This window comes from Equus quagga, unplaced genomic scaffold (assembly GCF_021613505.1).
Source record: "Equus quagga isolate Etosha38 unplaced genomic scaffold, UCLA_HA_Equagga_1.0 205_RagTag, whole genome shotgun sequence".
NCBI classification, from domain to species: domain Eukaryota; kingdom Metazoa; phylum Chordata; class Mammalia; order Perissodactyla; family Equidae; genus Equus; species Equus quagga.
In genome coordinates this window covers 861,646-884,540 of record NW_025798762.1, presented here as the reverse complement: position 1 = coordinate 884,540, position 22,895 = coordinate 861,646, and the positions used below count along the sequence as shown (strand labels likewise).

The following is a 22,895-nucleotide window of genomic DNA, read 5'->3' as shown; positions in this document are numbered from 1 at the left end:
AATCTAGAGCAAGATGGCAGACCGTGAAATTAGCATGCCTTGTTTCCCCAGGGAAACCAAAAGTAAAGAGCTACAGACTGATAGAACAACTTTATAGGAGCTCTGCAAACCAGTCAAATATCTGCAGCAACCAAGTAAATGCCCAATCAAGGAAAAGCCACATTCAAGATGGTAGGAAATTCCAGATTTTTACTTGCCCTTGCCAAACTCTCTCTGCAACATGATGTGGCACAGCTGGGAAGCAATGGCCCAATTCCTGGTTCCCTCTTTTGGGATGGGACTTGTTTGCATTGTTCTCACCTATCTGTGTGATGCCTGAGGGAATGTTTTCTGTCTCACCTGAATAGGAGCTCAGATTGGAAATGGTGGCATAGATTGGATCTAAGCCACAGAAAGCAGTTGATGGGTGCCACAGTACATGAAAATCACAGGGCACTACAGATGCACAAATACATGAGGGCAAGAGATTATAGGCAGAGGAATACAATAGAACATCTAAGGCCCTGAGAAGAAGCATGATGAAATTCTTGGGAAATAAAACATTTAAAAGCAGATCAGGAAAATTGAAGAAAGGAAAAAACACACACACATAGACCCAGAAGGATGTATGCCCAGAAAAGACTTAAGAACGCAAGGCTCTACCTCAGACTGTTCCCAAGGCCCAAAGTCCCACTAATTAATGAATGGCTTCCACACCAATCTCCAAAAACTGGGAGAGGTAGCTGTTTCTTCAGATGTCTAAATTTCAACATAAGATCACAATGCATACAAAGAAACATGGAAATAGAGCCCACTTAAAGAAAGAAAATCTTTAGAATGTGTCCACAAAGAAGTATACCAATTGGACATACATGGCAAAGACTTTAAAAAGAGTCTTAAGTTTGTTAAAAAGCTATCAGAAGACACAGAGAAAAAACTAAAGGAAATCAGGGGAAAAGTATATGAGCAAAGTGAGAATAAAAACAAAGAGATATAAAGGAGCTGGAAAATATAATAACTGAACTGAAAAATTCACAAGATGGGTTCACAAGCAGACTCAATAAGACAGAAGAAAGTATTAAGGAACTTGAACAGAAGTCATTTGAAATTATTGAGTTTGAGGAGTAAAGAAAAATGACTGAAAATGAAGTGAACAGAGCCTGAGGGACTTATGAGATACCAAGTGAACCAATATATGCATCATAGGAGTTCCAGAAGAGAGAGAAAGAGGCAGAGAGATTATTAGAGGAAATAATGGCTAAAACCTCCCCAAATTTGAAAAAAAAAAAGCATGAATATATAAATATAATAAGCTTAATGAATTCCAAGTAGTGTAGATGCACAGAGACCACACCGAGATATATTATAATCAAACTGTCAAAAGACAAAGACAAAAGGAGAGTCTTGAAAGCAGCAAGAGAGAGGTAACTTGTCATGTACAAGAGATCTCCATAAAACTATAAGAGAAATTTTCAAAAGAAATCTCACAGGCTGGAAGGCAGTGCATGATATATTTAAAGGGTTAAAAGAAAGAAAACTGTTAAGTGAGAACTCTATAACCAGCAAAAATACCTTACAATAATGAGAGAGAAATCAGGACATTCTAAGACAAAAAACAATAAAAGGCTGAGGAAATTTATTACCACTAGACATAGCCTACAAGAAATGCTAAAAGAAGTCCATTAAGTTGAAACCAAAGGATACAAAACAGTAACTCAAAGCCATATGAAATTATAAAGTTCTCTAGTAAAGTTAAATACATGAACAAATATAAAAACCAGTATTATAATTTTGGTTCATAGCTCTACTTTTTACTTTCTACAGTATTTAAAAGACAAATGCATAAAAAAGTAATTACAAACCTATGCTGATGGGTACAGAATATGTAACTATGTAATTTGGGACATTGATAACATAGAGGGGATGAGGGTTGATCTATAAAGATTTGCATGCAGTTGAAGTTATAAGTTTAAGAGAATGTCTTGACTTTAGGATGTTCTATGTGATCCCTGTGGTAACAACAAAGAAAATATCTATAGAATGAATACACATATAAGGAAATGAAAAGAGAATCAAAATGTGTCTCTGCAAAACATCAACTGTTACAAAGGAAGGCTGTAGTGGAGGAGATGAGGGATTAAAAAAGCTATAGAACACACATAAAACAACAAAATGGCAGAAGTAATTGCTTCCCTATCAGTAATTACTTTAAATGTAAATAGATTAGAAATTCCAATTAAAAGACAGAGATTGACAGAATGGATTTAAAAAACAGGATCTAACTATATATTGTGTATAAGAGACTCACTTTAGATATAAGGACACACACAGGTTGAAAGTGGACGGATGGGAAAAGATATCCCATGCAAATAGAAACCAAAAGAAAGCAGGGGTAGTTATACTAATATCAAACAAAATAGATTAGTGAAAAACTGTTACAAGAGACAAAGAACATTATATAATGAGAAAAGGGTCAATTTCCCAAGATATGACAATTATAAACATATATGCACCAAAATACATGAAGCAAACATTGACAAAATTGAAGAGAGAAATAGACAGCTCTACAATAATAGTAGGGGACTTCAATAGATTACTTTCAATAGTGGATAAAACAACGAGACAGAATATCTGGAGGACTTAAACAAGAGTATAGACCACTTGTACCTAACAGACGTATACAGAACACTCCAACCAATAACAGCAGAAAACATATTTTTCTCAAGTGCACATGGAACATTCTCCAGGATAGACCATATATAGATCACATGTAAGTCTTAATATATTTTAATCACAATGAAATGAAATTAAAATTCAATAGCAGAAGAAAAACTGGAAAATTCACAAATATGTGGACATTAACAACACATTCTTAAGCAACCAGTGGGTCAAAGAAGAATTCGCAGGGGAAATTAGAAAATATTTGAGACAAATGAAAATGAAAACAAAATACACTAAAACTTATGGGATGCAGCAAAAGTAGTGCTAATAGGGAAATTTATAGCTGTAAATTCTTCATTTAAAAATATTTTATAACAAAAACCTAACTTTACAGCTTAAAGAACTAGAAAAAGGAAAAAAGGAAACTCAAAACTAACAGAAAGAAGGAGATAAAGATTATAGCAGAAATAAACAAAATGGAGAACAGAAGATAATAGAGAAAATCAGTGAAACCAAGAGTTGGTTCTTCAAAAAGATCAACGAAATTGACAAATTTTTAGCTAGATTGCCTAAGGAAAAAAGAGAAAAGACTCAAATAATTAAAATCACAAGTGAAGGAAGGGACATTGCAACTGATTTTGCAGAAATAAAAGGTATTCTAAGAGAGTACTGTGAACATTTATATGCCAACAATTGGATATCCTAGCTGAAATAAATAAACACAATAACCACCAAGAATGAATCGTGAAGGAATAAAAATTCTGAACAGACATATTACTAGGAAGGAGATTGAACCAGTATTCAAAAACCTCCTAACAAAGAAAAGCTAAGGATCACATGGTTTCACTGGTGAATTCCAGCAAAAAATTAAAGTCGAATACCAATTCTCATTAAACTCTTTCAAAAATTGAAGAGGAGGGAATATCTCCAAACTCATGAGGGCAGTATTACTTTGATAACAAAGCTAGACAAAGACACTATAAGGAAAGAAAACTACAGACTAATATCCCTGATGAATATTCATGCAAAAATTTTCAACAAAATACTAGCAGACAGAATTCAACAGCACATTAAAAAGACTAAGTGGGATTTATCCCAGGAATACAAGGGAAGTACAACATATGAAAATAAGCCCATGTAATACAACACATTAACAGAATAAAGGAAAAAAAAATCACACACACACACATTCTCATCTAAATTGATGCAAAAAAACCATTTGACAAAACCCAATACCTTTTCATGATAGTAACACTTAAACTAGGAATAGAAGGAAATTACCTCAAAATAATAAAACCATAAATAGAAAACTTACAACTAACATCCTCCTCAGGGTAAAAGCCTGAAGGATTTTCCTCTAAGATGAGGAACAAGACAATAGTGCCCACTCTCATCACTTCTATTCAACATAGTTCCAAAAGTCCTAGCCAGAGCAATTAGGCAAGAAATGAAAGCCATCTAAATTGGAAGAAAAAAGGTAAAAGGATCTCTGTTAACAGATGGCATTATCGTATAGGTAGAAAACCCTAAAGATTCCACATAAAAAAAGAAAACTTTTAGGATTAATAAATGAATTCATTGAAGTTGCTGGATACAAAATCAACATGGAGAAATCAGTTGCATTTCTATACACTAACAATGAACAATCCAAAAGGAAAGTAAGAAAAAAACTTTGATTTGCACTAGTATCCAACAGAATAAAATACTTAGGAATAAACTTAACCAGGAGGCAATAGACTTGTACATTGAAAACTACAAGACATTCCTGAAGGAAATTAAAGAAGACACAAATTAATGAAAAGACATCCCGTGTTCATGGATTGGAAGACTTATTGTCAAAATGTCAATACTACCCAAAGTATTCTACAGATTAAATGCAAACCTATAAAAATAAGGAAAACATTTTTTCAGAAATAGAAAAAAAATTCATTCTAAAATTTAGATGGTATCTCAAAGGACTCCTAAAAGCCACAATCATCTTGAAAAGCAATAACAAAGTTGGACTTCCTCATTTCAAACTTACTACAAAGCTATAGTAACCAAAAGAGTATAGTACTGACATAAAGACAGACATGCAGACCAATGGAATAGAATAGAAAGCCCAGAAACAAATCCTTCATAGATGGTCAAGTGATTTTTGATAAGCATGCCAAGGCCATTTGATGGAGAAAGAACAGTCTTTTCAACAAATGTTGTTGGGAAAACTAGATAACCATGCACAAAAACACTGAAGTTAGACCCTTACCTTATACCATATGTAAAAATTTACTCAAAATAGATCAAAGACATAAATAAAACTGTAGAACTCTTATGAGAAAACATAGGGGGAAAGCCTCATGACATTGGACCTAGCAGTAATTTCTTGGATATGACACTGAAAGCATAAGCAACAAAAGGAAAATTAGATAAATTGGACTTCACCAAAATTAAAAACTTCTGTGCTTCAAAGGACAGAGTGAAAAGTTAACCCATAGACTAGGAGAAAATATTTGCAAATCATATATCTGATAAGGGATTACTATCCAGAATAGACAAGGAACTCCTGTGATTCAACAATAACAAAAACCAAACAACCTGATTAAAAATTGAGCAAAGGATTGAATAGACATTCCTCCAAAGAAGATATACAAATGGGAAATAAGCACGTGAAAAGATGCTCAACATCACTAGTCATTAGGGAAATACAAATCAAAACCACGAGATGCCATTTCAGACCTCTTATGACAGCTATTATAAAAAAAAAAATCAGAAAATAACAAATGTCAACAAGAATGTGAAGAAATTGGAACCCTTGTACATTGCTGTTGAGAATTTAAAATGGTGCAATTGTTAGGGAAAATAGTATGACAGTTTCTCAAAAAGTTAAACGTAGACTTACCATATGATCCAGCAATTCTTCTTCTGGGTTACATACCCAGAAGAATTGAACACAGGGATGTGAACAGATATTTATACACTCATGTTCATGCCAAATGTTCAATAACCAAATGGTGGAAGCAGTCTAAGAGTCCACTGATGGATAAATGGGTAAACAAAATGTGCTATATGCACTCATTGGAATACTATTCAGCCTTAGGAAGGAAAATCTGACACGTGCTACAACATTTATGAACCTTGAAGATATTATGCTAAGTGAAATAAGTCAGTCACAAAAGGGCAAATAGTACATGATTTCCACTTATATTAGTCAAATTATAGAGACAGAAAGTAGAATAGTAGCTCCAGGGGATAGAGAGAGACAGAAATGGGGTGTTAATATTTAAGGGGTACAGAGTTTCACTTGGGGAAGATAAAAAACTTCTGGAGATGGATGGTGGTGATGATTGCACAACATTGTGAGTGTACTCAAGCATAGAACTATACACTAAAAAATGGCTAATATGGTAAACTTTCTGTTATGTATATCTAACCCGAATTTTAAAAGTAGAAAAAACCCAGTTTAGAAATCACTTTCATTTGATTTGGAAACTCGGTAATATACTATTCCAGGGTTACTTCCATATGAAGAATGATTGACAGATTGTTCTTTTGCTTAACCAGTAATTTCTTCATTCATTAAATACACAGAAGTGAAATGTTCTTTTTCTTTTGTTTTAGTGAAACTGAAGCTTGTACCCCAGATACAAGTGCTAAAATATTAGAAGGTTAGATTTATTATTTTTCTTAATTTAAATTAGAAAGTATTCTAAAGGAGACTTTGTTTACTGTTTATCATGATGAATTTTTTACTTATCAAACCTGAGGTTGATACTGTTTTTTTGTTTCCTGTGAGCTTACCTACTTTTGGAAAATGAGACAACGAGTTTGCCTTGTCTGAATTACTACTAAGATTTTATTAATGATTTTGGTCAAGAATATGGTATGATATTATGAATTTATATTTACCATGTTCCTATGAGAAATAACCACAAAATTAGGGTGTATGATAGTTTCTATCTGAGCAAGAACCCATGATAGTAGCATTTGACAATTTATTTGAGAGGTTATCCTTCCTTTATGCTTAGCCCTAACAAAATGTACCCAAAAAAACTTTTAGAGCTAATTTTTTTTTGCTCACATTAAAATCTGCACCTTTCTTTTTTTCTTATCTCTATTAGCACTGACTCCTTAGAACATTTGGAAGACATTTTGGTTCTCTATTTGTTGAAACCTCAGAGGACCAATGTGTTCTAACAATGATAGAGGCAGTGTCGTTTTTACTGTAAAGTAGCCTTGAAACTCAAACCACAGGTTTACCCCGGCTATTTCAAACATAGAACCCACTCAAGGAGTAACTCAAGAAACACATTCTCTCAACTCTCAAGTGGAAATCATTTCCATTAAGATGATTCAAATATCAGTAAGTATGCCAGAATTTTATGAATATATCACAACCAGAAGGTATCACAATAATCACTTATATGGAATCATGGTCTGTTAGAGTCAGAAAGAAGCCGCTTAATACCACCTCCCTCATTGTTTACATGAGGAAATTCAAGCTCAGGGTGAGGAAGCGACTTGCCTGAGGTTACTTGGAGTCAGGGGCAAACCCTTGTCTGGATCCAAAGTCTTTTGACCCTGAATTCAGTGCTTCCCTTTTTCCAACTTTGTTGTGATGATCATGCTTAATCCTTGTATTCTTCGGTAATATTGCAGCTATCCAATCATTTATTTATTCATTCATTAAAGATTTACTGAGCATCTCCTTTGTGTTCTAAGATCCCATGGGTGAACAAGGCTAACAAAGTCCTTGATCTCATAAAATTTAATGTTTCTTGGGGTGGAGCATCAAAGAGTAAGGACATAAACAAGATAATTCCAGATATTGATAAGTTCTTCCTTCTCATCTGGGACAAAAGCCAAAGAAATCGCAATAGCTTGCAAAACCCAACATCACCTGGACATCTCCCTGGTGCCCTATTACCTCTCTAACCTCCTCTTCTATTCTTTTTCTGGCTCACTCTGCTCCAGCCTCACTGACCTCCTTGATGTTCCTTAAACATTCCAGGTATTCAGGGCCTTTGCACTTGCTGATCCTTGTGTGGTGCTCTTCCCCCTATATCTGCATTGCTCATTCCTCACCTTCAGATCTTTGCTCAAATGTCACCTTCTCTGTGAGGTCTTCTTTGACCACACTTTGAAATTGTAACTTCATTCTCACCATGGCACCACCTATTCCACTTCTTTGCTTATTTTTCTCCCCGGCACTTATTACTATCTAACAGACTGTGTATTTTAATTAATTGCTTTTTCACTATCTCCCTCTAGAATGTAAGTTCCATGAAGATCACAGCTGTATTCCCAAGAACCTAAAACAGGCATATAGTAGGAGGAGAAATTTAGTAAAATAGGAGAGACTATGGGAGTAACTAAGCAGGGGGTAGGGAAGAACACAGGAATTCTGTTTTATGGTTATGTTATGGTTTATTGGTTGTGTTGAGATTGAGGTACCATTAGACATTCAAGTTGAGGTGTCATAAAGCAATAGGATATTTAAGTCTGGAGTTCAATGGAGAGATCAGAGCTGGACATACACTTAGTTTCATATGGAATATACAATAAAGTCTCAAATATCTTAAATCTGAATATCTGACATCCTCAACTATAAGGAAGTTTTCTGTGACTCTTCATCAAAACAAATTTCCAGTATATCCTGGAAGGTTGATAGCCATTTAACCTAGAAACTTTGAAATGATGGTTGGAATGATAACCCTCAGAGCAAATCCAAATGATGTCAGTCATTTGAAAGCAAAAGTACCTTCAATTATGTGCAATATAGAGTCAGACATCTTAGAAAGATTATCAACCAACAATGAAATCTTATCAATTTTGTCAGATAATTCAAATAATCAGTTTCTCTCATATTTGCATTAAGTGATATTTTACTAGTAGTTTTTTTTCCCCCCAGAACCTACATTGGCCTAAGGATAATTCAGAAAGTAACCACTTGTGTTGGCTCTTGATGATTACCTGTCTATGAAATGCAGAGTTTCTCCATATGATAACTCATTGTGTCCTCTTGTGAGACAGGCAGAGGATAATCTCATCACATTCTACATACTGGGAAACTGAGAGTCACAGAAGTTAGACTCAACTTGCCAGTGTTTACACAGCTCTTAGTATTGAAGCTAAGACTCAAACTCGGGTTTTCTGACTCCTTAGCAGGTTAGCTGCCTCCCTAGTGGTGGTTTTTTGTGAAACTTCTTCCACAGTATCATTTCTACCTCCTTGGGCTGATTTTCTTTTACTGGGAATAAATATTGACCTCCCCTGGAACTTAGGCAACTTGTAGCTCTATAGCAACTCCCCAGATTTCCTCCTCGTATTGCCTCAAAATTCTCCTAATTCCCACCAAAGTATTTCATAAGACCAGCACCTTCCTCTTTGTTCCAATTATGTGCTTTTAATTAGCTATATAAAATCAAAGAGTGTTGGAGCTGGAAAGGCCTTTAGGAATCATCTATAGGGTGACCCCTCATTTTATAGATGAACAAATAGGCCCGTAGATGTTGAATGATTGTGCATAGATGTTTAGCTACTAAGTTCCAGAGTCTGCCTCTCCTAAATGAAGGGCTAAGACATGCCCCAGAATTCTAGGGGTCTCACTTCAGTTTTGTTCCCATTGTCTACACACTGTCTATGTGTATATATCTATACATATATAATTAGAATTAATAATTTCTTCTAAATTCTATGAATTTTAGTAAAAAATAGTAAGATCAGGTTTGTGTCAACACTATTCATGCCTCAGAAAAAATACTATTTTTCCTTCCTCCCACCCACAACAGAAAGTTCTCAGGAACAAAAGCCAGAGAATTCAAGCAGTGTTAAGGTAAGTATTTTTCAGTGGCCTCTAATTGGTATGCCTTGGGTGCAGGTGAATCTAGACCAGTTTTCAAGGTCAGATCAGGGACTGGGTGGTATGATTTGAGGGACAACAGGAAGCTTTCCCTATTCACAAATCCTTCATGATCAGATCTCGCCCCCTTGTTGAGATCTGTCCGTGGTACCTGAGAAATCCCTTAATCAAAATTCTCTCCTTAGAGCTATCATTCCTTGCTTAGTGTACAAATGAGCCATTGTTCCTCCCTAGCACCTAAATACAATTCCATTCCTTAAACCTATTGCTGCAGTCTCTGGAGAAAACCCTAGACAGAGTGAGTCACTTGTCTCTGCCCAGGGCAGGTGGACCCAAGTGAGGAGCTTGGTGGAGGCAGGAAGGGAATAGAAGCTTCAAAAATGGAGGAGAGTGGCTTGCAGGAAAGTGACTGCTGATTCCATCTATTTCTCTGCATGAGAAATAATAACTGGTCAAAGGCAGCTTTCCAAAAGGCCCACCTCCTCTCCAGTGTAAACTTAGGAAATTTCCTCTTCCCTAATCCTTATTAGAAAGTTTACAATGAGGACTGAAGCTACAGATTCCCTTCTCTGTTTTTTCACTTCGTTTCTTGTCTCAATTTAATCCCATCTTTAAGCGAGTCTTCTCAATTCCATGCACACACAATCCATCATTTATTCACTTCTCATTGTCAGAGTAATTTTCAGAACCAAATTTTAAAACTCATACTTAAGAAACTTTTGCCACACCTCCAAACATGCTGGGTTAGTTCCTCATGCAAACTAATCCTCATTTATGAATATAAACATATATTTGACAACCTGAGGCTTTATTTAGGCCATACTTTCCAAGTAAAATCATATGGCAATAAAGGGGAGACACTGAATCTTTAGTCTGAGGACCTGTTGACAAGCCATTCCTTGTGCCATACTGAATTCCTGGCTAATCTGGACCCTTCTGGCTCTTCGTCTTTTCCCTCACTTGATGCTTTTTGCATGGTGAAACTGTGGTTAAACTTGTTATCCAGTCCAGTCTCAAGTAAGGTGGAATAAGCACATTCCACTCTGTTATCACTCACTGATTAAAACTATAAACTCTGGACAACCACCCAGGATTCTGAAAAACAAATAATAGGAGTTTGAGGGGAGGAATCCAATAATACAATATGAATGCAACCAATACAATATGAGTTTCCTGAGGTTTTTCCTCCCATGTCTTCTAGCTTAGCTTCAGGGCAGTTCAAATCCTGGAATTACAGTCACGTGCTGCATAACGACATCTCAGTCAGGAATGGACTGAAGATATGACAAAGGCCCCCTAGGATTAGCACCATATAGCCTAAGTGTGAAGTAGGCTATACCATCTAGGTTTATATATGTACACTCCATGATGTTCGCACAATGACAAAATCACCTAAGGATGCATTTCTCAGAACACATCCATGTCATTAAGCAACTGACTGTACATAAAGGGAATGGACAGCATAGAGCTCCGAGAGAAACCATTGCTGTCTTACCAGAATTAGAAAGAGGTTTCTGTGGAATGGAAAGTGGAGAAGCCACTTTTTTCCCACTTTTTCCCCTCTCTTGGTCTTACCTCGAGGCAATTTTCAGCCATAAAGCTGCATGGCAATAGTAGCAGAGACTGCTGAGACTCCTAAAAATCCTTCTCTCTGATGAGAGGAATTAGGAAAAGGTGTCCGGTAACCTGAAGAATCTTAGGGGGAAACCTGCTACTTTTTTCTCTGCTTTCTCTTGGCACTTTACCCTTGGTGTGGATGTAGTCACGGGATATGTGAGACAGCACACACAGTGAGGTTAGAGCCACAGCATTCTAGCCATAGAAGCAGAAAGGGGGGCTGCTGAGAGTCAGAGACACTGAAAGAAATCACAGAGAGTAGGGACCTCATAAAAGGACCCCCTACAAATCTGTAGTCTTTCCTGAGTTGTGCATGCATGGAACTGACCTGAAGTTTATAGACAAAAGGCTTTAAGAATTTGAACTATAGCCTTAATACTGGTGCACACACACAGGGATACCAAAAAATACTGCCAAGATTTTGAAACTGAATTTACACTGGAACTCCAGTCATAGAAGGCAGGATAGGATGTATGGTCTGAACCTAAGTGGGTTAATTATCTACTTAAACAAACAAAAAAGCAGCCTTCTCCAAGGGATTTTAACAATTCTTAGAATCTCATAAATTGTTTTAAATGCCCAAAATACAATCCAAAATTACTCAACACACAAAGAACTAATACAATGTCTGCAACTTTTAAGGGAAAGGACATGAGATGCCAACTCCAACATAGCCAAGATTTTGAAATTTTCAGGCAAAAACTTTAAAGCAATGATTATAACTATTTTCCATGAAGTAATGGCAAATACTCTTGAATCTAATGGAAAGATAGATGTTCTCAGCAGAACTTAAGTATATTTACTCCTCTGGCACATAGTAGCACCTGCTTTCTTTTAGATTAGAGATTTTCAACTCTAATTTTCATTCATTAGAGTCATATGGGCATTCTTAAAAAACAAAAAATCAATATCTGCCCCAACCTCAGGGATTTCAGTTCAACCGGTTTGGGACCCAGGGATTCATATTTTTAAAAAAATCCACAGATACTCTATTGTGCAGCCAGTGGTGAGAATCAGTTGCTTTAGATAGTCTCTGCTCCATTTTATTCCTCAGATGTCCTGTTTGAAACATCTTAATTCATAAGATACCTCAAGTCCTCTAGGAGGAACTATGGTAAAACCCTTATAATGATATCTGGTGGCGTCTACGTAATCTATACACAACAGATTTTATGTTGTATGTATTTAGGATTTATTTCATTGATTTTCACTTCCTTTTTTAATTGCTAGCATTATAGCACAGTTACAGTAAATCCCAGCTACCTGTCTCAGACAGTTTTTTGCCTTTCTGGGAAAATTGCTGCCTCTGCATTCAAAGAGGTAATAAAGGCCTACAGAGCAAAGCCAGTCTTTGAGCCATGTTCCCTGCCCTACCAGGACCACACAGCTTATTGCTCCAGAACCCAAAATGACTAAGATTTCCATAAATGGAAATTGGAATTGTGTTGTGAAAGTCCATTTTCCTTCTCTCCTTGTCATTATATCTTGTATCAGAAAATAATTTATATAACTTACTACATATTCCAATTCAGCCAAAGGAGGGAGGGGGCAGACAGAGCTCATATTTTCTGTGACTTAAGATGCCTGAACCTTTGATCATAATTTAATGATAGTCTAGGCCCATATCTATGACAAGGATCAATCCTTGGTGTTAAAATTGGCAAAAATTATGAGCCTGAGCCTCAGAATAATTCTTGGAGACTGCAGAGCACAGATATTATTTATTGGAAGATACTACAATGGTTGTACTACATCTCCTGAGGATTTCTAGGTATCCATAATATGTAGTGTACAACAAAAGTCTAAGTGAAGTACTTTGCTTTGTCTTGGCAGTTTATCACCATCTTTGAAGGAAACAAGCATATTCCTGGCAGTGGGCATCCCTCAAAAGAAGTCATTTCAGGTACAAAATATACTATCCTTTTAACAACTAGTATAATAAATCTCTCAATTACATCATTTTGAATTTAGAATTTTTGACCATTTACCCTCCTGGAATGAGTGGCTACTCCCTTGCAGTTTTTACACCTATTATCATTATGAGATTGAAACAATATTCTTACTATTTATATATATATATAGCAATTGCAGTTTATTATGCAGTTCTCTTATGTTAACCTCAAACCAAAGGGGTACTAGGTAGTGGAACTAATATTTATTAGGTGCCAGCTATCCTCATTAAAGAGGCAAGTGAGATGGGCCAGGCGGTGGCATAGTGGGTATGTTCACACACTCTGCTTCAGTGGCCCAGGGTTCTCCTGTTCAGATCCCGGGCTTGGACCTATGCAGTGCTTATCAAGCCATGCTGTGGCAGGCATACCACATATAAAATAGAGGAAGTTGGGCACAGATGTTAGCTCAGGGCCTATTTTCCTCAACAAAAAGAGGAGAATTGGTGGCGGATGTTAGCTCAAAAAAAAAAAAAAGAAAAGAGGAAAGTGAGAGTCATTGAGAAGGAAAGTGAGAGTAGGTTACTGAAGGTCACCCCACAGCTAGTAAGCTGCAAAGCTGCATTCAGACACAGATCTGCCTGACTTTAAAGTCTAAGCTCATTCAATGTGACAGTAGTTCACACACTGAAATGTTCACAGGAAACAAGTAGATATATAAACAAGAGCAGTAGGTTGAACGGGTCTGTGGCTCACTGGAGATGGCATGTCCCATCTAAAGGAGCAAGCTGCTACTCAGGGCCAATCATTGTCATGCTGGATTGTTGCCACGTCTTCCAATTCAGGTCTTTCCATTTTCAAAAGAAGCTGGAAATGGAAGTTTTATGTAAAAAATCCTGACTTTTAAATTTTATCCAATAATTCAGAGCTTTTGTGAAACACTTTGTGGACAAAACAAAACTTGTTCACATCCCCTACATTATACTATTCTCCTGCAAATCTTAAAGCCCCAATTTACAAAAGACAGAATGGAGGTAAATAACTGCCTGAGGTTACACAGTTAACAAATGGAGATCTTTTAGGGTTTGAAAACAGGTCTTCTGACATTGATCCCACATTCTTTCTTCCCTCCACACTATGGTTCCATATAGTTGCCATTGCATCCCAGAATGAAGTCCACATTGGGTAAATGACCAAAGATAGCCTTTAGGTTTGCCTTGAAAAGAGCTATAACTGATAAAGGCAAGAGCTCACTATTCTCTCTGGGGATGAGCTTCATTTGTGCCATTAACCTAGGACACCAGGCACCCATCAGTCATGAAGGAGATGCAGGAATCTAATAGTGAATGCAGATTTGGGACGGTTTTCTCAATGTGTTACCAGGAACTGCTTTGCATTAGAACTACCCGGGATGCTATCCTTTTTCTTTTTTCCCCTGAGGAAGATTAGCCCTGAGCTAACATCTGTGCCAGTCTTCCTCTATTTTCTATGTGGGTTGCTGCCACAGCATGCCTGATGAGTGGAGTAGGTCCACGACTGGGATCTGAACCCACGAAGCTGGGCCAGCGAAGTGGAGTGTGCTGAACTTAACTACTTGGCCACAGGGCTGGCCCCCACAGGATGCTTTTTAACGACACAAATTCCTGAACCCTCTCCAGACTGACTAAGTTAGCATCTCTGAGTAATGGTGCCCAGGAATCTGTATTTTTAATAGGACCAACAAGTTTCAAGAACAGAAAAGCTTTTTTGTCTCTCCACTGAGAATTTCAGAAGTCTTGCAACAATGCTTCAATCATGTTAGTAAAATTTTTATCTTACTCTTCAGAATGTACATCTTTCTCTTTATTCCATCCTTTTGTCTCATCTGCTGCAGATTTTGGCTTTTTCCATTTTAATTCTTAGGTCATTTAAAAAATAATTACACAATGGCTGGCCCTGTGGCATAGTGGTTAAGTTCGCACACTCAGCTTCAGCAGCTTGGGGTCCACAGGTTTGGATCCCAGGTGCAGACCTACACACCACTCATCAAGCCATGCTGTGGCAGCATCCCACATACAAAATAGAGGAAGATTGGCACAGATGTTAGCTCAGGCACAGTCTTCCTCAAGCAAAGAAGAGGAAGACTGGCACCAGATGCTAGCTCAGGGCCAATCTTCCTCAGCAAAAAACACACACACAAAAACCAAAACAACACAAAACAAAATAATTGCACAGTAAAATACCTAAGCATACTTTGTTTCTTAGCGTTAACCATAGAATATTATCTTGCTTGAACAGAAAAATCTAAGTAACTACAAAAGGTATAGTCATGAACTTTGGTGTGTGATGGAATTAAGAAAATATGGGCTTTTACTGTCATGTGTATTTTCATGTCCTATCACATCCTATCATAAAGTTTCAGAAAAGTACATAAATTCTCACTTCTGTCCTTACATGTAAAATAATCATTTTGTTAAATTAAAATATGATATTCTCTAAGAGCCCATGTGCTGAATAAGTGGTCTAGAAAAATGAATCCAAAAGGAAACTCTTGTCTGTACAGTCTTATCTCATAAAAAAGAAAATACTTGAAGTTAGTCAACTGAAAACTTACCCCATGTAGGTGAAAAATTACAGCAGTTTTAGTGCGCTTCTGCATTCACTTGAGCCCTCTGAAATAGACACCTTCATGATATAGAGTTGAAAGTTACTTTCCCATGTGAGTTTAGCTCATCAGGCTTTTTCAGAGTTTTCTGCTAGAAAAGGAAAGGCATTCTGGCACACGTAAGTAGAGAAACATCAGAGCGCTGTCAGTATAATGATGCCATGAAAGTCAGAAAACCTGGACTCTATACCCAGCCACTTTCTACCCATGTGACCTTAGACGAGGTATTTGACCTCGCCAAGATTCAGTGTCCAGAAATGAAGATACCACTCTTCCTTTTTCCTTCACACGAGTGTTGGAAGGATAAAATAAAAGAATCTTTGTGAATGTTCTTTAAATCCCATGAAGTATTTTATAAATGTCAATTTGTGAAGTCTAAATCATTGGTGCTGCAGCATAATTGCCTCAATTAAAATGTCTAATAAATATCCATATTACATTTTTGCTTTGTCCACAGATACTCCCAAGCCCACTATTTCCAAACCAGGATCTAAAATGCTAGAGAAGGTATCTTCAGCTCTGTCAAAGGTGTTTTCTAGAACTGGCACCAGTACTTCCAAATCTTCCTCACCACCTCACCAGGACGAGCACTGAAGCTTCCATACCTGATATAACTGTGCTTACTTCCCTTAGGAAATAAAATGGCTTTTGAAGCATAACATAGTGTCCTATATTATCATTCATATAATACTGAGCAAAAAATTAAGAGCAAAAGAAAGTATAATAGGAACCTGGGTGAAAGAAGGGTCTTATAAATGCTTTTGATAAGCATTCTAGCATGAGAAGATGCTGAGTGCTAGGATTGCCTGCGTGCCATGAGGAGAAAGAGACAAAAAGTATACCTGGCAGACCACTCAGCCCCCAGGACCCATCAGAAAATGAACTTGAATTTTTGCTGTTAGCATTTTAGAGGATATTATCACCAACATAGATAGCAAATTGAGATGAAATTCAAGCTGAATTTCATGACACAGCTATGAAACTGATTTGTTCACTGTTAAAGGTGTATTCAGATTTTCAACTAAAAACATTTACACCAGACATAAGAATTAAGTTTTCTCCACCTGCAGATATAGTTTCATCTGTTTATAAAAAATCTCCCAAGCAAAAAGATCCAAGTATGGATAAGCATCTTCTGGAAGTAAATAGTTACTGTGGATAAAATATTATATGTGCATAAAATGACCAGTGTAACTAAAAACTTTCCTTTTCAGATAAGGTATGTTGTGGATAAAATACTACCAATAAATAAATCATTGGTCAGTAAAGTTATTAAGTCCTTTATATAAATATTTTTACATGAACATAGATAAAGACCATACTTGTAAGGACATAAAAAGTAACGAGGAAAATTTAACAAGATGTATAGCTAGTACAATGATAAATTTTTCAAAATCAGTTAAATTGCTGTTTGTGATATGGGTCCAGCTTCAGTATGTTTGACTCTGGAATCTGAAAATCTTCTTTAAAAGATCCAAAAGGTGGACCAAACACCAAGAATGTCAATCATCAGCATTATCTGCCCTGATGCTGATTCAAATTTAAGAGATTGTGATATTTTCTCTTTTATCTAAAGTTTTCTTGACAGTAGCCAGGGCTAAAGCAGAAACATCTGAGAAAATTTTGTTTTACAATATTGGATTTCCTTTACTGAAGTTAGTCAGGTTATGACAGGGTGCTCCAGAGAAAAAGATGTGATTATATAGAATTTTTACATTCCAATGATATTGAAGTTATTTTATTAGTAATTTAGTCTATTTATAGTAATCTCATAAATTATTTGATCACAAAGATCATACATAATCATGTAACCTTTTCAAAAATGATAGTTGGAGAAAAATGACTGGCAATACAGTTGAAAACTATTTTCAAGAGAACAAATTCTACCAACGTGCGTAAGTTGACAGCAACGTTGAAAGCATTCTTCAGATGTCATCCAAACCACTGATGTTCCCCAGCCTTAGATATCACATGCTTTTAAACTGCCTTTTAAAATGACAGAATATTTTACTGTAAAATTTTTTATCAAATCTTTTATCCATGTTTTCAAAAGTTGTTAAAGAAATAAGCAAATTTCTAGTGGCTGAAATGCACTCTGATTTTGAAGGCATTCTCGTTCACATACTTATGTAGTTAAAGACAATATATAAGAGTAATATACTCTCTTATGTGAGGTTTTATAGTGGGAAAGGAGATTTCCAATTTTTTGCAACTCAAGTACAAGAAGAAGCATCAAGTTCAGAATTAGTTCTTGAAGATCTCAAAATTGTGGGAAAACTGTTTAAAATTATTGATAAATTTAAGTTCTAGGAAAAACTTTAATTCAGAAAAGGTTCTGTGTTAGACATCATGTGTTAAATGAAACTTTGTCCATATTTGGCTAATCTAGTGAAAAAAATGCTAAAAGTATCAGATTTTTACTGAAAAAAATGCATATTACGTGATAAAATCTGTAGTAGTTGAAATTTCTAGAAGTAACAATCTTTGAGCTGTTGCTCCTGAAGAATGCCTTTTAAATCTATAAGGCATTGGAATGATTTCTCAGGTTGTTGATTCTCTTTATGTGGTACTAGTCAGAGGTTGGCAAACTTTATATGTGAAGGGCTAGATAGTAAACATCATAGTTTTGCAGGGCATATGATCTCTGTCAAAACTACTCCATTGTGCCTTTGTAGCACAAAAGCAGCCAGAGACAAAATATCAACAAATAAATGTGGCCGTGACTCAATAAAAATTTATTTATGAATAGTTAAATTTTAATTTTATTTAACTTTCACATCACAAAATATTATTTTTACTTTTTCCAGTGATTAGAAAGTTATAAAACCTTTCTTTGTTTGCAGGCTGGTCAAAAATAGATGGGAAGCCAGATTTATCCCATGGGTGGTAGTTTGCTGACCCCTGTACTATGAAAATTTTGAATCCATAAATTAGTTGAGTATGATATAAAGGGCACATATTTCTAAAAACAATTAATTTTACAGGTGAAATTTCAAATTTTATTACAAAAAATTAGTATATAAGGTTCAAATAGGAAGAAGGACCTGGCCACCGACTTCAAAAAAAATTGGCCACGTAAACCCTATGAATAGCAGTGGAGCATTGTCTGATATAGCACCAAAAGGTTAGGGGACGGAGCAAAAAGACTGAGTAGGGTCCCACTTTGCCGTACACAGGGTCACTAGGAGTCAGAATCAACTCAACGGCCCTATCAACAAAAGGGTTCAAATGTTCATCTCTTTAGTGATTTGGTTATTGAATATATTGCTGAGACAGAACATGAGCATTCTGCTAAAAAAAAATGAGTTAGAAAAAGATAAGTTAAATCAAGATTTAATTTAAAGCTGAATTTCTAGTAAAAATTGTTTCTCACCCTGGGAATAGCCAATCAAAATGGATCCAGACATAAGTTCAGAACACTTGGTAGTCATATTTGTAGAAAACTCAACATTAGTCTTCACTGCAGCAAATGGAGTAAGCAGCTCCAAGTTCTCATCCCCCTTCAGAAACCCTGACAAACAAGCAAAAACTGTCAAAACCAACTTTGTCAGAGCTCTGAAAAACAGTTAAAGGTTTAGAGCAGCTAATTGAACACTGAATCAAGAAAAACGTAACTTCAACATGGTAGCAAAGATTTGTGATCTCGTTACTTGCCCTTGTCCCACCCCCTCCCCAGCACAGTAGCAGTCCTGAAGAAAGAAACTTGCATTCCTAGTGTATGTCCCTGATCTCTGGTTTTGGAGAGAGAAGAGCAGACCTTACTGGAAAATTATTGTGTGTATCTGTCCATTCCAAACTGTCTAGGAGCTGCATGAGTGAGTGATGAAGGCCCTTGTCTCTGTTTTACTCTCTGTTTTACCTAACTGGGAACTCGGACCAGAAAAGCAGTGAGCATTGCTCAAAAGAATTGAAAGTCAAACTAACAACTCACTGATGCCTGGGAAAAGAATGTGATGGAAACATAAAACAGATGCCAAAGGCCCTGGAGCAAAAGTTAGGGAGATTCATTAAGAAACTAGGACATTTAAAAGCACCACGTGAGGGAATTTAGAAAGCCACACACATGCCTAGAGCAAAACCTGTGCTCAGAAAAGAACTGAAAGGCCCTAAGCCTTCACCTCAGCCTGATCCTTAGGCTCAGTGCAAGCCTAACTTAGTGATTAAGCAGTGCCCCAGCCCAGACCCCATCCTCGCAGACTAGGGGATCTATTATTTCATTTCCTTGTTTGCATGTTTGTTTTGGATTTTTTATTTAGAGTGTGTGTGTGTGTGTGTGTGTGTGTGTTTATCTCCTGGTATTTAAAGGACTCTCTGTCAAAACTCTAGTTTAACACAAGGAACAAAGACTTCAGTGAGACCACACAAGACAAGGAATATAGGCTTTGAAAACAAAGTTTGGGAAAGACACTAAACAATATAAATAACAATATAGCCTTCCATAATCAAAAAAATCAACAAATCCTGGAAAAGAAGGAGTGATCTTATTAGCAGAGTTACCACATTATAATAAATCAAATGTCCAGTTTTCAACAATAAAAACAAAAAACACAAGGAATACAAAGAAACAGGAAAGGATGGCCTCTTTAGAGGAACAAAACAAATATTACAAAACCATCACTGAAGAAATCCAGATTTTGGACTAATTATACAAAGATTATAGAATAATTGTATTAAATATGCTCAAAATGCTAAAGGAAAACAGAGACAAAGACTAAAGGAAATCAGGAGAGCAATGTATGAACTAAATGAGTATGTTAATAAAGAAGTAGAAATTGAAAAGAAACAAAACAGCCACTATGAAAATGTTTACAGTTTCTCAAAAAGAATTACCACATGATCTATTAATTGTACTTCTAGGTATATACTTAAAAGAATTGAAAGCAAAGACTCAAACAGAATTTGTACACCAGTGTTCATAGCAGCTCTATCCACAATAGCCAAAGGTGGAAACAACCCAAATGTCTATCAATAGATGAATGGATAAGCAAGATGTAGTATATATCTACAACAAAATATTATTCAGCCTTAAAAAGGAATAAAATTCTGATACATGCTACAACATGGATGAAACTTGAAAACATTAAGCTAAGTGAATAAACAGTCACAAAATGGCAAATGTATTATTTCTCTTATTTGAGGTGAATAGAATAGGCAAATTCATAAACAAAGTAGAATACATGTTAACAGAACTGGAGAGAGTGTGGTTTGGCAAATTATTGTTTAATGGGTGCAGTTTCTGAGATGATGATGAACAAATTCTGGAAATGAATAGAATAGAATGAATGAATAGAGGTGATGATTGCACAACATTGTAAATGTACTTAATGCCACTGAGTTATAAACTTAAAATTGTTAAAATGGTAAATTTTCTGTTACATTTTACAATAATAATAATAATAAAGAATACACTTAACAAAAAGGGAGCCACACAAATTCTGGAGCTGAAAAGCACGACAGAAAGGAAAAATTCACTAGAGGGGTTCAAGAGCAGATTTAAGCAGGGAGAAGAAATAATCAGTGAACTTGAAGATAGTACAATTGAAATTATTTAGTCTGAGGGTTGGGGGGGGGGACTAGGATAAACTCAGAGCCTCACACCAAGACACATTATTATCAAACTGTCAAAAGCCAAAGACAAAGAATCATGAAAGCAATGAGAGAAGTAACACCTCACATTCATGCACAAGGATCCTCAATATGATTAACAGGTAATTTCTCATCAGAAATAACTGGGGGCAGATGACAGTGGGATGGCATATTTGAAGTGCTGAAAGAAAACAATTCTCAACTAAGAATTCTATATCCAACAAAACTGTCCTTTAAAAAAGAGGGAAAAATTAAGATATTCTCAAATAAAAGCAAAGGGAGCTTGTTACCACTAACCTGCCCTACAAGAATTTATAAAGAGAGTCCTTCAGGTTGAAATGAAAGGACACTAGATAGTAACTCAAAGCTGTATGAAGAAATGAACTTCTCTGGTAAAGGTAAATACATAGGCAAATATAAAAAACAATATAATATTTTTGATTTGTAACGTCATCTTTTCCTACAGGATTTAAAAGACAAATGCATAAAAATAATTATAAATGTATAGCATTGGCCACAATGTATAAAAAAGTAATTTTTTGACAACATGCAGTGAGGAAGGGGAGATAAAGCTGTATAGAAACAGGGATTTTCCATTCCATTAAAGTTAAGTTGCTATCAAGTCAAATTATATGTTATAAATTTAGAATTTTAAATGTAATCTCCATGGTATCCACATATAAGACATCTAAAAAATACACACAAAAGAAAATGAAAAGGGAATCAAATGGTTCACCACAAAAAATCAACTAAAAACAAAAGAAGTCAGTGATGGAAAAATGACAGACCAAAAAAAAAAAAAAAGCTGTAAAACATACAGAAAACAAATACATTGAAAATCCTTCCCTATCAGTAATTATTTTAAATGTAAATGAATTAAACTCTCCAATCAAAAGGCAGAGGTTTTCAGAATGAAAAAACAAAAATAAACATGATCCAACTATATGCTGCCTATGAGACACTCATTTTAGATCCAAAGAAACAAGTTGAAAGGATGGAAAAAAATATTCAATGCAAATAGTAACCAAAAAAGACCTAGGGTGGCTATATAATTATCAGACAATATAGACTTTAGGTCAAAAACTGTTAGAAGAGACAAAGAATGACATTATATATTAGTAAAACAGTTAATTCATTAAGAAAATAAAACAAGTATAAACACATATGCACCAAACAACAGAGCCCCCAAAATATATGAAGCAAACATTGACAGAATTCAAAGAAGAAATAGTTCTTAAATAAGTTGGAGTATTCAATACACCACTTCTGATAATGAATAGAACTTCTGTACAGAAGACCAATAAATAGAACACTTGAACAAAATGATAAATTGATTAGACCTGGCATACAGAACACTCTACCCAACAACAGCAAAATACACAAGTACACACAGAATGTTCTTCATATGTTAGGCCACAAAACAAATCACAATAAATTTTTAAAATCTGAATCATACAAAATATCTTTTCTGACCACAGTGGAGTGATGCTAGATATCAATAAGGAAAACTGGAAAATTCACAAACACTTGGAAATTAAACAACACTTTTAAACAACCAATGGGTCAAAGAAGAAATCTCAAGATGAATTAGAAAATACTTGACACAACATAACAAAACTTATAAAATGCAGCAAAGGCACTGTTCAGAGGGAAATTTATAGCTGTAAATACCTACATTAAA

General features: G+C 35.7%; 1 protein-coding gene across 1 annotated transcript in view; it reads left to right on the top strand.

The window, feature by feature from the left end:
* LOC124233561 (fibrous sheath-interacting protein 2-like) overlaps nucleotides 1–16,222 on the top strand; it is an 84,264-nt gene extending 68,042 nt beyond the window's left edge. The window contains exons 20-23 of the mRNA XM_046650705.1: nucleotides 6,238–6,284; nucleotides 9,408–9,451; nucleotides 12,929–12,998; nucleotides 16,086–16,222. Of these exons, the coding sequence (XP_046506661.1) occupies nucleotides 6,238–6,284; nucleotides 9,408–9,451; nucleotides 12,929–12,998; nucleotides 16,086–16,222 (298 nt within the window). The remainder of the gene's footprint in view (nucleotides 1–6,237; nucleotides 6,285–9,407; nucleotides 9,452–12,928; nucleotides 12,999–16,085) is intronic.
* The last annotated feature ends 6,673 nt before the right edge of the window (nucleotides 16,223–22,895 follow it).